Source organism: Lissotriton vulgaris, chromosome 2_1 (assembly GCF_964263255.1).
Source record: "Lissotriton vulgaris chromosome 2_1, aLisVul1.2, whole genome shotgun sequence".
Classification (NCBI taxonomy): Eukaryota; Metazoa; Chordata; class Amphibia; order Caudata; family Salamandridae; genus Lissotriton; species Lissotriton vulgaris.
The window spans coordinates 1,870,213,401-1,870,229,481 of NC_141687.1; the positions used below are offsets into that span (position 1 = coordinate 1,870,213,401).

Here is a 16,081-nt window from a genome sequence, read left to right on the forward strand (position 1 = left end):
CTTAGAATGTAGTCCAAAGGAGACCTTCTTTCCGATATTGTCTTATTGCACCCTATTCCTTTGGTTTTAAGGGGTCTCTCTCATTTTCATTACAATTTAATGGAAGCAAGCCAATACTACAACTCTCACAACACATTAGGTTGTGAACAGGCTCTCTCATAAGTCTACATCGAGGTCTCCAACCTTTTCAGTAATAAGAGGCACCAATTTTTAAGGAAAATCATCCCAATATTATAGGTGTTGTAATAATGCCCACATCAGACAAGATTACATTAGTGGCCAATATATATATATGATTACCAGAAGTCTTTTTACATTTACATTTAAGCGATCACCTCAGTGCTTCAGGGATAGTTGCCTGCAATATTGTAAAAAAAAAATAGGGATTATTATTAGCAATAGGTCTTCCCAAGGCCGTATGATTTATCACTCGAATATCAGCTGTAAATGTATTGGGAAAATTCAGCCATATTTCTACAAATTTCAGTATATTTTCATCTTGAATATACACTTTTCAATGTAAGTATACATATACTGATTCAGCCAATAAAATGCTTCTATTTGAGTAGGCTAGGCTGTACAAAAGTGAGCTACTTATAGGTACCTGGAGAGCCACCGCAAGCGCACAGGCTACTGGTTGGAGAAGGCTCATCTAGATAGACCTGAGGCTCTCCCTTCTTGAGATACTCTCAGCCAGAATCCCTAGCAGTAGTAGATGGCAAAATACTAACATTTCCAAATCGGAGGCCATCTTTGAGTTTATGGAAAAAGTCAAATGGCCCTCCTGCTAGGCGTGGGCGGAAAATCCGTTCCGCTCGCGGATTTTGCGGATTTTCGGGAAATCCGCAATCCGCGAGATTTGCGAATTTCCCGCAAAATCCGCAAATCCGCGAGCAGCGGATTTTGCTCGCACTGCTCGCACTGTTCGCGTGAGTTCGCGCCCCGCGAATAAGTGCAAAATTGCAGAAATACGATCTTAGCAAAACTGAAAGTAACTACTTACCAGGTTCAAAAGTTCAGGCTCATCATTAGTAGCCATTTCATGGAGTGCTTCCTGAGGGGCCCCTCCAGAGTTCAGTTGCCAGTTGAAACTAGTATGTGACCCTGCTCTGAACCTCAGAATAGTTACACATATGCCACAAAGGTCCTGAATTACAGCTAAGGGAGACAAGCAGGAGCCAGGCTGGAAGTTAAAATCCATTAATCAGCCCCTAATTCATTATTGTCAGTTGGGGCAGGGCAGGTGTTGTAACTAATTTTGCAACAATGAAAGCACTTAGCAAGTGCAAAAGATCACTAATCAGGGCGCACTAAGGAAGCAGGTGCCAGCTAAAAAAATATTCTGTGACACATGAATCAGCCCCAAATTAATTCAGGTCACTTGAGGCAGGGAAGGTGTGCTTTGCTTTGCCGAAAATAATGTACACTGGACAACCAGAGGGTGTGGTGATGAAACAGAGGGTGGCATGGGTGGGCCAGAGGGTGGCATGAGTAGTCAGAGAGTGGCAGTGGTGACAGAGAGTGGCAGTGATGAAGAAGAGTGTCCCAAACAGGCTGGACACGTAGAAACAACAAGTTCGCGAAACTTGCGACCCGACAGGTAAGTTCGCAATTTGCGAAAGTGTACAAAACCCTCGCGAACTGGCAGAAACACGGGCGAACACAAAAAAAAAAAAAATCCGCAAATTCGCGGGAATTCGCGGATTTTGCGGATTGCGAATCCGCAAATCCGCAAAATTCGCGAACGCGAGATCCGCAAAATTCGCTCATGCTTACCTCCTGCCCGACTGTCTGGGAACCCTCCTTGTGAAAACAAAGCCAGTGGCTTGAAACATGATATCCTGGTCACATGCAGTGGGGCATTGGCCCCAGTTAATAGCCAGTCTCTGTTTTTCTCTCCAACGTAGGCCGGGCCCAGGGGGTAAGAACTGCCCAGGATTAAGCGTGGAGCACGCAGTCTGTGAGAACTCACACTGCCCGAAGGAAACCTCAAGCTTCAGGGACCACCAGTGCCACACCCATGACCGAACCACTGCCAGGAAGAAGAGCCTTTTGACAGCAGTGGTGATGGACGGTAAGTTCAGATTTGGATTTTTTGAGATGTGCATGTTTATTTCTTTGCAATATATGAAGGTATAAGTTCTTCCTAGTTGAGAAACTATTTTCTGAGATATTTACTCCAGACATGTATTGTGAATAGTAGACTGTTGCTATATTATTTGTGGTGAGTGAAAATAGTTGAGAAGTTCATGGTTGTACTAACAGATATGAGAAAAATGATTACATGTCTTATTTACTCTTTTGGCTTTATTAATTTTCAAAGACAAACATATTAAGTACATCACATGTAGCAATGGTACTAAGCTGTCAACATATCATTGTGAGACTTATTTTCAGCTCTTCAAATTTACCACAATTGCACAATCCGGCAACTCATCCCCATTCATAACACGTTGAAGGTCATCAGCTTCTTAAATCAAAGTCCCCATTTGTTATGTATGGCTGTTCTTTCTATACACCCCAATCCCATCAATACAGTGACCCAAAGTTGAGAGGGAGAAAAATCATAGAAGTATGGATAAAAGGGGGAATACATAAGAAGGAAAATTATGACTCATAAAAGGTGTAAGAAGGCGGCTCTGATGAACGAGGGCTTGGTGGCTGTAGTGAGGTTACTGCTGTGGGCCTTTGGATTCAACCATCAACGTGGCCACCAGTATAGCAAGGTCTATGTCACAGCAATCCCCTACACAATTTTCTGTAGATGCCAAGCATAACTGTAACTAGTCACACTCATCATCTGACACTGACAGCTCGACGAGGTGTATCTTACCTGTGCAGACCATGCTCAGTTTAGAAGCGTGAACTAACTTCAGTAGTGCAACTCTTGACTCAAATTCTAGATATAATGCTAACAAATAAGCCTGCCCACCATTTCTGTTATGCTGGCTTAATCTTGCATAATTTCCAAGTTTCACATTACGTGAAATGTGTGGAGATTTTCACCATTTCTTTCATCATTTTTGCCTGCAGTAAACTGGTTTGAGAAGAAAATGCCTTCCCGCAAGGTATGTTCTCTTCAAATAAGACATTTTTCCTTGCCACAACATATATTCTCTTTGATTAAGACATTCTCTTCTCAAATCAGTCTCCTACTTGTATCTTACAACATATCGGCTAAATATATTTCACATGATATACATATTATTTATTTTTTAAGAAATTACGTATATTTCACCTAAATAATGCAAATTATGCACGCCCATAGTAATATGTGTCTCTCTTCCTCTTCTCTGTAGCCTCGGAAAAGTAAATGGGCTTCCCTTTCAATTGAAGCTTTCTTGTGCCTAGTTACCTTAAGCACTTCAGATCTCAAGTCTATTTTCTCAGAATTAACATACTGAAATGATCTGCACCGCATTTTGTTCAGCCCAGTCTGGATGATTTCCTTCTGACACTTCTCCATTCACCCCCAGTCAGACCTCTAGTGGAGTATTTGGTCAGAGATCCAGTAAGTCATGAAAGAACTCTGATCACCCTTTCCTTTGTCCTCAGATACTCCCAGAATACACCAATTTGTACCTACTGCAGTGTTCTCCAGTAGTTCCCGTCTGCAGTCAAGGGATCCATAATGTTTCTGAGCTACTGCTAAGCTATCTTTCTCAGTTTGGATGTCTATCTGAAAATGTTTCCCGATATGAGCAAGACCAGTGGAATTATGTGATATTGAGGCTGCAATTTTTTTGCATATTTATGGATTTGCCCCACTTGCTAAATAGTCCACCACCTACTGCATAATCTACAGAGTTAAACAAAAAAATAGTTTCTAGCTCAATCAGATCAGAAGTTACTAAAAACATGGCAACATGTGTTAGCGAGCAGCGAAGGCCCTTTTCAAAGGTTAGCTGGTCACCTTTGAGTTGCCTATTTCTGTTTCTGGTTGTTAAACTGGTACTAATGAAGTGAAATATTTACCCGCACAGTATAACCATGTGTAAAAATGACAAAATAATAATGTAATACTATAGAAATATGCTGCAGATTCAGCCTTTCTTGCCACATAATTTAGACCACCCTGGTGCAAAATCTGATGCTTCCAAGGCACATAATTCCAGTGAGCTGTTATCAGGAATTGCCTGTATGGTGTTCTTCACTTGGGACAGCCTGCATTCTAAAGTGAAGAAAGACCCTTGAAGTGTTTCACATGTAACTCTCACTGTATGATTTACCATTGGTCCATTGGAGGCTGTCCGACTTGCCAATTTCAGTGGGTGAATAGTCCCCAAGAGAGATGTAGAAAGAATGCATCCTTTCTTCTCAGTTTTCTTGCTGCCTTCCGGATGCTTTTTTAGGTGCAAAAAAGTCTGTTTTATCTCCCTCTTCATGTGGTTGGGCATCTTAGGCAGCACATGCAGGAAAACAGGTCATACTGCAAAGTGCCTTATTATTCACTCTAAAATTATCCCGTTCCAAGATGGCTGCCACATGCTTCTTGAATAAACATGGCCACCTCCAGCCTTTTCGCTGTCCTTTACCTCTTACTCGCAGTCTAGATGCTTCCAGTAGGAGAGCCTCTTTCACCTGCTGATTCAAGATTTTCTCACTGCTTGGCACACTCGCAGCACCAGTGAGGCCCATAGGATCATAGGTCAGGTCACAAAATACAGAATCACGTCACGAGGGGTCACAGGGTGTTCATTAGGCAGATCGCAATTTGCAGCTCCCTGCGATTGGCCACAATCACTGGGATGGTGGCCTGAAGGGATATCTGACCATGATGTTTGTGATTGTGTTGAAATAGTTAAAAAAAAATTAATACAGCTCATTTTTCTTAAAGGAAACAAGACTGTTTAAAATAAAAATCTGTCGTTTTGAAAAGTCTCAGCCAACTCTCCATGAAACTCTTTTAGAAATTTGCCAACAGGAATGGGTTCAAAGTGGACAGTTATCACCCCCTTTTATGTGTGGTTATCTGATCAATGGGTTGAGGCTATAAATACAGACTCAAACCATTAATACATGCCTCTCCAGCCCGTAAGTAAAAGGGGGCTCCCCTTTTATGCCCCCACTTATTTTCAATTCACACAGGGTCTCATAACCCTTTTACAAGTTGGAAAGAATTTTCTAACTCTTAAAAGATAAATAAAGAAAAGCCCTTTTGCAAATCGTAGGGTTTCCAATCGCGAAAGGTCTTTATGCATGAGGCCCGTAGTACCTTTTTTTAAACTAGAGACATGCAATATATCCTGTCTTCGGCTGCTAAACAAATAACCCATGAGGTTTTGGGCTATTTGAATCAGAAAAACACTTACAGGTGAAAGAAAGAACTAATGATTGCTCTCTCCTCCTCCCTTATGCCTGATGTGAGGAAGCGTTAATATTTAGTACAAATACCTGTCTACTAAGGTTAGTACACAGGGATTTGTGTCAAAAGCCATGCCGCACCCAGTAGGTCAGCTTGGCTGTCTTCACTTCGAACAATGTCAATTTCATTTGTGGAGTTCCACAAGCATACTTACTCAGGCCCACGCTGTACAATGCCTACATGAACCCTGTCGCCAGCATCACCCGTGCCCACGAAATCAACATCATATCCTTTGCTAATGATACCAAGCTCATACTCTGCCTCTCTAACAAGACATAAAATACGCAGACTACCGTATGGATCAAAGCGAACTGCCTCCAGCTCAACTCAAGCAAAATGGAAGTAGTCCTCTTTGGCAAAGACAACTTGCTATGGAACTCCACCTGGTGACCTTCTGAGCTTTATTCCACCCTCATCAGTAACCCACTCAAGGAACATCAGAATAGTAATTGATAACCCAACTCACCATGACCGGCCAACTGAATGCAGTCTCCATCTCCTGCTTCCACACACTCAAGATGTTCAAGAAGATATTCAAATGGCTCCCCACCATCACTGGCAGAATCTTCACCTATGCCCATTACCAGCTAGCTGGACTATGGCAATGCACTCTATGCTGGAATCAATGCTCAACCGACCAGCAGCATCCAAAACATACCACACTCTGCAGCCAGGCTTGCTCTCAACCTCCAAACACTGCGATCCCCGCAGGATTTTTAAAACGTGAACCACCAATGATTGGAGCAGTGCCCCTATCCCACCTGCTCTTAAATCAAATATATAGTCCCTTGGCAGCCTATAGTAAGGTCTTTTTAACAATTTGCATGATAGTGGCTGTGTGCAAACTCTGTACACATAATTGCCATGTGGTAACATTCCACAAGTTCCATACAATAAAGAGTTAACCCCCTATATATTGGGAATACCTGTGTGGACTGCTATGTGGTATTGCACATGGTATTCCTTTTTCATGAAGATCCAGTATTACTAAGGCAAGATTAAGAGAAGCTAGTTTTGTGTTATGGTCCCAGTCAATTGAGTTGTCCATCTACTATTGGTGAGGGCGAATGCAGAGCACCAGGAGCCAAGGGAAACATTGTGAAACCGCAACAGCCTACTCTTTCTACTTAGCTCCTACCTACCATTTTCTTATTTGGCAACACAATTGGAATTTACTTTTTTGCTCAACAGCGAGAGACTATTCCTCATGTTGTACAGTGAACTAAAACACAGAGACATTTGTGCGAGGCTGCGCTATCACATCTTGCTATTATCTCCTCCAACGGCTGCGGGACGCCACCAGACATATCGGTCGTGACTCCCGCAGGTTGATGTTCCCGCGGATGCTCTTTTCATTATCGCAACAGAAATAGAGCCGTGACTCCTTTGCCGCTCGAAGTCTATTAGCTTCACGGAAATCGGCTTATGAAAATTCTATCTTTAGAATCTCAACACAAACAGAGCCGTGACCCTTTTGCCGCTTGAAGTCGATTAGCTACATCGAAGCCGGCCCAAGAAAATTCTATCTTTTTAATCTATAAGCGTGAAGGAAAGTAAATACATCGAGCGGAACGTTGGTATCATCTCGCTGTATGCTAATCACTGCGCAGTTATATATCAGGAATAACGAGCGTTACATTTCGTAAGCAGCAATACCAGTCGTGGAATAGGAACTACCGGGTTAAATACACCAGCACCTGGATATCGAATGACGGTGCCCATAAGATAATAAACCACACTCGCCGCTATACAGAGCATTAGTACTCTGAGCAGACGATTGACTTCAATCAAAAGAACTCGAACACCCTCAGCTATCCCTACTGAGGACAACCCTTCCCACACATGTTCCAGGTCTCATTGGGAACGATATATTTGACTGTGTATGTGGCTCCTGAAGAAGGCGTTCTTGTGAAAACGCCGAAACGCGCGTCGAAGAGGACTACTAGTGTCCGCCACTGTTTTATGAATTAAGGGTGTGATTGTTTGTATTATATTGATTGTTTAGAATTGGTTATATATTGTATTTTCTTTTATTATGTGCTATAAATTTTAATGTTTTTAGCTTGAGTATATATACCTAATAAATATAACATTTTTGTTATTTCATTTTAAAATTTGTGTGCTTCATAATTACCGTTGTCTCCCTGGTGATATTATATTTGTAACTTTTTTTCACATTGATCAATGCTCAACCGACCAGCAGCATCCAAAACATACCACACTCTGCAGCCAGGCTTGCTCTCAACCTCCAAACACTGCGATCCCCGCAGGATTTTTAAAACGTGAACCACCAATGATTGGAGCAGTGCCCCTATCCCACCTGCTCTTAAATCAAATATATAGTCCCTTGGCAGCCTATAGTAAGGTCTTTTTAACAATTTGCATGATAGTGGCTGTGTGCAAACTCTGTACACATAATTGCCATGTGGTAACATTCCACAAGTTCCATACAATAAAGAGTTAACCCCCTATATATTGGGAATACCTGTGTGGACTGCTATGTGGTATTGCACATGGTATTCCTTTTTCATGAAGATCCAGTATTACTAAGGCAAGATTAAGAGAAGCTAGTTTTGTGTTATGGTCCCAGTCAATTGAGTTGTCCATCTACTATTGGTGAGGGCGAATGCAGAGCACCAGGAGCCAAGGGAAACATTGTGAAACCGCAACAGCCTACTCTTTCTACTTAGCTCCTACCTACCATTTTCTAATTTGGCAACACAATTGGAATTTACTTTTTTGCTCAACAGCGAGAGACTATTCCTCATGTTGTACAGTGAACTAAAACACAGAGACATTTGTGCGAGGCTGCGCTATCACATCTTGCTATTAAATACCATTTCATCAATACATAACCTAACATTTTATTTGTAAATTTAAATGTAAGAATTTTATTTTAATAGTAATAGTACTGAGCCAGTGAGAGGAGTTTAGAAAAACAGCCTCAAAGATTTTTACTTTACACTGTAGGAAAGCAATGAGACCATTTTGGGGTTCATAACTCCTAAAATATAGGTGTTGGACAGTTTAGGGTCTACGTTTATTGCTATCTGTTTCTACAGATATTACTATTCAAAGGTTTTTAGAGTTGCTTTTCTCTGCCTAGATATTCATTTTTAAGGTTGAGCCTGTGAGAGCATATGCTAGTGCATGCCTCCTGCTTGCGAGACATTCTTGTATACAGAAAAGGGCCCGGAGCCAGCCTATTGCTTACCAATTGTTGGCTTTCTTGGCACTGATCTTTACAGCCTTGTAAGTCATCAAGGCAGGCCTAACATCATCTCCATCCCACTCTGGAGCAGGGACCAAGCACTGATTGATTCAATTTAATCCATGCCCTTCCGCTGCTCGCCACGGGATTGAGGTACTATTTTGTTCTTTTTAACTTTTAGTGCCCTTCAAACAGAAGGCTTGTGGTTGGAAAAATGTGCCCAGCAGGACAAACAAAATTGCAAAGATTCATTTCCTATAGTTAACTTTCTTTTATTTTGGCAAGTCTTCTTTCCTCACTTTGCACTCATGATTTCTTATGTTTTGATCGTGGGTGCTGCTCTAAAAAGATGAGGATTATGTTATTGCAAAGCAACATTGTATCTTTCTTATGTGTAATTTCTGAAATGATGCTTTAACACATAATTGTGCAGTACACCTCAATCCACCCCACTCCAATCTTTGCCAATGCACTCACCTCACTCCACACCAATCCGCCACACTCAATCCAGTCCACCCCAGACCACTCTAATCCAACCCACTCCAATCCAAACCCACCTCACCCCAATGTCATGGCAATAACCCTGGAGACCTCTTAAGGAAGCCATGTGGGAAGGTCAGCCTGGGAGCCTATGTTCAGTGTTAGAATGAGAACTGCGAATGAGACTGCTTTCCAGGCAGCTTTGTGCAGGCAGAAGTGGAATAGCTCAGTAGGTTTGAGAGTTGGAACTGTGTTATCTATCTAGTACATACATATGAATATATATTATTCCCAACAATCCCCTCTTTATGATATTTATATCCTACACCAGTGTAAAAATATATATGGTATGAAACATAGTAGTAACAATATATTGCATAAAGTACACAGCTTCTGAGGACTTTAACCCGGTGCCTAAAAAAAATGCATATATTGGCACATAGATATACCTATGAGGTAATCGTTATTCAAACATAGACAAATTATGTATTAGTATTCAATATATTTATAAGCTATATGTCAATAGCCATTAACTCAAATATTTCCTTGTGTGTTGTATTCTATAATATCTGTAGGCTATCTCCTGATCTGTAGGAGGTAGAACTTTACCAGCAGAAATTGAAAGGATGTCCTTACTACACAATTGCTGTCCCATGGAGCAACAACACAGAACACAACACAAAAGTACAACTGTTACTATAAAAATACCTAACTGTGCTCGAAAAAATGTATTTTAACCATCCTGTGGGTAACCAAGACCATAGCCAGGACCAGTCCCAAGAATCAGTAATTTTCTTTGCTCCTCTGAACATTTTAATGTCCTGCTTATTTGAGCAATATCCCTTTCTATGTTTCCACTTTTATTTAAAAAAAATAACAGCAGGAAGAATTGAGTAAAACACAGAATCCTCCTTGTTGTAGGCTTAAGAGGTGGAGCGCAATCATATATTGAATAGTCATGACAGCCACTGAATTAATTTCCACCTGCAATTCTTGAAGTGCGTCTCTTCTTGAGTTAAACACTATGGCTAGCTCAGCAGACGTGTTAACAAGGGCCAATTCCAAATCATATACACCATATACAGGAAGCAATATACGCATTAGCTCAAAATGTATATTACCTTTATACCTATGATTGAAACTCCACAGATGTAATAGCTCATAGGCTGCAATGTGTGGTACGACTGAAAAGTTTGGTGTAAGATAAGAAATAGCACACATACCTTCCCAGTGAAGGAGAAGCACCGTGTATGCTCTTGTGCCACACATTAAATACATACCTCCCTGTGACTGTGTGTCCAGTGTGTGATATTTACTGAGAAGAAGTCCAACCCCTCAAGGAAAGTGTTTTGAAATTAATCATTATATTTGCAATCAATCCATGCTGAATTTATAAGTGTAACATTTGCCCATGGTGCCATGTAAGAGCACCCAGATGACCGTAGGTTATATTCTAAAATTTTAGAAATCACATTTGGTGCTTTCGCATAATCATTCTCTCTCTCAATTAACAGGTGATGTAGAAAACCATCAGAGTTATCACAGTGTCTCCCCTTCTATAGTGATGTTCCATAAATGTAAAGTGTAGTTGACTTGTTTCCCTTGGACCTCGGTGGCCCGGTTCATACTTACTGTCTGTCCCTTATATTCCAATTACCCCTGGTATTATCAAATTCCAATATGTTAGGGCACTTGCTACTTGTTAAATATCCTAAGTATCAGGAAGCTGGGTTACTTAGCGCTTAATACATACAAAAACATTATTCTCCTCATCACTATTTTCCACTGTAGGTGACACTCGATATTGGGCCGGAATATTTGGTAGTAAAGTACAACGTGGGTACCATCCTATCCTTCCTTCTCCGCAATCTCATGTTGCATTTTATATAAGACATCCTTTCCCTTGCGCATAATCCTGTATAGGCACAGGTGCTTCATATAATCCAATAGGATCACTGAGGTGTCTGACAAACTCTCTACAAATCCAGCAATATTCAAGTCCTAAAACGTTTCCTACTTTCTCATGTACTCAAGGGGATAGTCATCTGGTGGTTGCAATACAGGTAGCATACACATAATTAAGGGACTACAAATATTGTTTGTACTATGCTATGCATTCTTGCACAAGTGATAAATATAAATATGGAGTGTCTTTTTGTCACTCAGTTCTAGGACACTTTCTCTAAGTGTCACTATTGCAAAAGCATGCAGGGTGCTGTCACTGCTTCTCCACCTGGTCTGTGGTCATGTTGTTCAGGGGCGTTTTCCCGGACCTGCCCTGCAGTGTCCTCTTCAGTCTATTTGTTCTGTGAGTGCAAACCATCACCTTCCTTCAAAACGTCATTGTGTGCCTGCACCAACAGGAGTACAGGTACGTCCAGTCCACCTAGAACTAGGTGAAACATCTTTTATTTTTCTCACCTTGACCATGCCTCCATCATTAAAAGGGTATTTAGCCTTGTCTTTATTCCTTCCTCATAAAATTATAAAGACTTTAATGGCTGTTTCAAAGTTGCTAATACAGCATGTTCATTGATGATTCTTTCTCATTAGATTACGTTGTATTGGTTTTGCTGTATACACTGGAATTAATAAAGTCTGTTAAACACAAAAAGGGTATTTGGGCTCTGAAACGGATCGGGCAAATCTTACTTCACCTTGAGCAGGTGATGTCTCATTTCCGCGGATAACTGTGCAACCTAGTCAGAAATGTGTCCATCAGTCCACAGCAGTGCATGGATGGTTCTGTGCATGAATGGTATGTGTGAAAGTAGGAATCCTTCGGAGCATAGGTGTCCGGGTGGTTCATCGAAGGAGATACATGTATCAGAAGCCAGTGGAGCTCCCTGAGTTGTGGTGTTATGACAGTTGTGTGTGATAGGTTGAACAATAGTCTGTTTGCTGAGTTCTGAATGGTTTGTAGTCTTTTAGTGGGGTGCTTGGTGGTGCTGGCTTAGAAGGCTTTCCTGTCATTCAACTTGCTGGTGACTAGGGATGAGTGATGTCTTTTTCTAATATTGCTTAGGAGTCATTTGACTTGTACTACCATGTACAGTCTGCTGTTGTTGATTATTTTGAGGTTCCTGGTGTGGGTGCTGGGCGTGAGTCTGAGTTTAGCCGATCAGCAGTTGGAGTCCTGTGGTGAGGTGTTCTTGCTGAAGATCATTAATTCTGTCTTGTTGGTGTTGAGCTTCAGACAGTTGACTTTCATCCAGTCAGCAACTTTGGTCATGGAGACGGTGAACTTGTGTCGGAGTCCTATCTGAGATGGTGAGAATGAATTGCATGTCGTCGACATAGGAGAGGTTGTTGATGTTGTGTGCGCAGATGACGTTGGCCAGAAGGAGGCACTCCACAGATTTGTTTGCAGGCTTCCTAGGAGTAAGGTACCAGACTGACAGCTTGTGTTTGCAGCAGAGAGCAGGTCCTTAGATGCCAATCTCATGCAGGCACATGATAGGGATGGTATGTGTAACCGTGTCAAATGCTGCAGAGAGGTTGAGGAGAATGAAGGCTGTCAAGTCAAGGATCATGCAGATGTCTGTGGCAGCGATGAGTTTTGTTTCTGTATTATAGTTGGGCCTGAATCCGTAGTGCCTGAAGAGCCGGTGGTTGCCTAGGCGTTGGTTGATTCATTTCTCTAAGACCCTTGCCGGGTATGGAAGGAGGGAGATGAATTTGTAGTTGGAAAGCGCGTCCTGATAATTTCCTGACCAGTGACATGATGGTGGCATATTTGCAGGATTCTAGGGGATATGTCTGAGTCATTGGAGGCATTGGAGATGGGTGTTAGTGCTTTGCTGATCAATAGTAGTCCTTTTGTGATGGCATGGTGGGGGGGCAAGGATCAGATGGGGCCCGAGTGTATAATCTTCATTGTATCCGCGATTCGTTCTTCGGCCTGGATGAGAAGTTGATTTGCAATGGTGAAGGGGTCTTGTTGAGGGTCAAATTTGGCATATGTGGAGGTGATTTTGTTACAGAATGATTCTAAGAGCTTGTTGAAAAGGTCTTTTGAGGGGATGATGTTGCTGGAGGCGGCAGGAGGTGTGGTGAAATCATTGATGATGAAGATGTTTTTCCTGCCGTTTGTGTCCGCATCAAAGCAGTCTATGCGCAGTGTATCAATACACCAACTATTGAAGAGGTAGACTATGATTTTTAATCTTTAGGTCTTTTCTGCTATTACATTTGTAGGAGCACTTTTGTATAAACCCCCCTCAGCCTCACTTCAACCATAGTGGTTCATTTAATATTAATCTGTTCGAGCTCCTACCTTATGTAAAAACATGAATTAACTTTCTGCTGTTACAAGATCTGAATTATCATTTTGAAAGGCCATCTAATGGGCAAGCTAAATACATGTGGAAAGATCTAACTACTTTCGGTCTAAACCCCTTAACTGCTGGGCCTTTCTCCCCAAAGTGCTGAGCCCTTTCTTAGTTATTTGAGGTAGTTTGCTCTTAGGGCTCCATAACTTTTTTCCACAAAAGGTATCCACGCCAAACCTGCGTCCCTTTTCCAACATCCTGTGGATTCCAAATGTCTCCAGGTTTTGTGGATTCCCCTAAAAAGAACGAGCAACATGTTGAGTTTTTGGGGGAAAATAGGAAAAAAGGGCTCCGGATAAAAGTATCTGGGGTTTTCTTCTCCTAAAATGGCATCAATAAACGATTTGCTGTGCTAATGTCACCATACCCCAAGTGTTCAGAAACATTAAGAATAAAAAAAACATTTTTCTAACCACAGTTTTGTTATTTTCCAAGAGGTAGCCCACTATTCCTATTTTTGTGCTCTCAACTAGCTTGTGGTGGAAACCAGTGTGAAAACTATGGTTGATCCAGGAAAGCTATAGATGTCTTAAAAGTAGACAAAATTCCAAATTTAGCAAGCAGTCATTTATGTAGATATCACAAAATTTTACCAAACAAAATTAAGTTAAAAAAAAACATATTGAAAATTTGTAGGAAAACACTGAAATTTGTGACAATGTTTTCATCTGTAACTTTTTGGCATGATGGCCGATTTACAAAAGCAATATACCATTACAGCCGCTAAGCCATTCTGGCCTGGTTGGTTTGTAGGGTCTCCAAGTTACCCAGAGCCAACAACTGAGCTGCATCGTACAATGTTTTTTATTGTGCACCGAGTATAGACAAATCACATGGTGAAATGTGCTGAGTGAAAAATGGTTATCAAGGAAACCTATGTATTTCTGAAATGGGCACAAGATATGGGGTTTAGGAGCAGTGGTTTTTTGTATTTTTCAAAATGTCTTATTTCTTACACACTGGCTTACATTTGGGAAGCACAAATGCAGCAAAATCCAGTTGGTAATAGAAAACGTTCTGGTATTCGATGCTCCCACATAACTTCTGATAAAAATGTTACCTGACTTGTGTGAGTAGTCCCTAGTACCTATGACCGCAAACGGGCCAAAACACATGGACTCATCCAATTTATCCACCACCAATGACTCTTTTTTTCCGATGTGGATAGCTGTGGATTTTGGATCCTTGCTCAGCCTGCCCCTAGAGAAACCTAGCAAACCTGTAAAAAATTTAAAACTAGACACCTATGGGGAATGTAGGGTGGGTGAATTGCATAGCTCACAAGTTTACTTTAAAAAAAAAACACATTTTCCTCATATTTCTGTAATGGAAATTTTTCACCTAGCATTCGCCAGAGTCTTCCAATAACAATGGAACCTCACTTGTGTCGGTAGGCTTAGTACACGCAATAGAAAAAGGCCCAAAATGCAACATCACATTTTCCAACTGAAACTGACCCATTTTTAGCAAAGTGGGTAGCTGTGGATTTTAGGCCCTAGCTCAAGTGGCACCTAGAGAAAACTAGAAAACCTGCACATTGTTTTAGAATTAAACACCTCAGGGAGTCCAGGATGGCATGTCTTACATGGAGGCCATCATATTTTATTACCCACAATGCCCGGCAAACCACAAACTTTGCCTAAAATCATGCATTTTCCTTACATTTCTCTGATGGAAGCTTTCAGAATGCACAGGACTCCACAAAATTCCTACCATCCACCCAGCGTTACCCGGCTTGTGCCGATAAAAGTGTTGCACCACTTGTGTGTCTGGGCTTAGTGCCCAAAACAGAAACTGATCAAGCCCTTGAGAGGAGACTCCCATTGACCTCAGTTTGATACATTCCTGTCGCGACCACTAGGACCAACCACACAAGTGGTGCCGCGTTTGTATCAGCACAAGTGGAGCAATTCTGGGTGATAGAAATGTTGTGGATTTCAGCAGATTCTGTACGTTTCCATCGCCGGAATTTAAGGAAAATGCATGATTTCAGGCAAAATTTGAGGTTTGCAGGGCATTATCTGTGAGAAAACCTTGGGGGATACATGCAAGGCATACCACCCCGGAATCCCCTGGCTGTCTAGTTTTTAAAAATGGTTGTGATTGGTAAGTTTCCATGGGTGGCAGCAGGGTTTGTTTTTAGTGAAGGCCCTGCTTGTGTCCTATTTATATTAGCAGGTAGAACCTAATTCACTCAATGGAGGAGTACAGCAATTCAGTCCTAATCATAGAATAGACCATCAATAGTTTTACATTTAGAGTACAAAATTGCACAAGATTGGTCTACACATTCAAAATAACAAGGTTAGGCCTTCACTAACAACAACCCCCCACTCTCATCCCCCCATCACTATCCCTTGTTTGTCTGTCGTCAATTCATGTACACAAGTCGATTGTTCTAAGTGTTCATTTCTTCCTCCCCCGTTTTTTCTCACTCTTAAATAATTCCTGCTTTTGTTAAAAATTTTCAATACAAAGGCCCTTTTTTCTCCCCCATTTTATTAATGATAAATATGTTGGACTAAAGTCAAAGCTTTATATTTATTTTGTCGTGTTTTATAATATTACCAAAATCTTTTTTCAAAATAAAAGTAAAAATTAAAAATAAACTCATCTGATTTGATAAAACCTTGACTGACAGAGTGGTCTGTGGAAATGAGAGATTTTCAGCTCATTGCCCTTGTTAGTTCTTGA

At 41.3% G+C, this 16,081-nt stretch overlaps 1 protein-coding gene across 2 annotated transcripts in view; it reads left to right on the forward strand.

Annotated features, from left to right (window-relative positions):
* Positions 1-16,081, forward strand: part of ADAMTS17 (ADAM metallopeptidase with thrombospondin type 1 motif 17) — a 1,053,865-nt gene that overhangs the window by 634,036 nt on the left and 403,748 nt on the right. For both annotated transcript variants that reach the window (XM_086958065.1, XM_086958066.1), the window contains exon 13: positions 1,908-2,074. In XM_086958065.1, the coding sequence (XP_086814191.1) occupies positions 1,908-2,074 (167 nt within the window). The remainder of the gene's footprint in view (positions 1-1,907; positions 2,075-16,081) is intronic.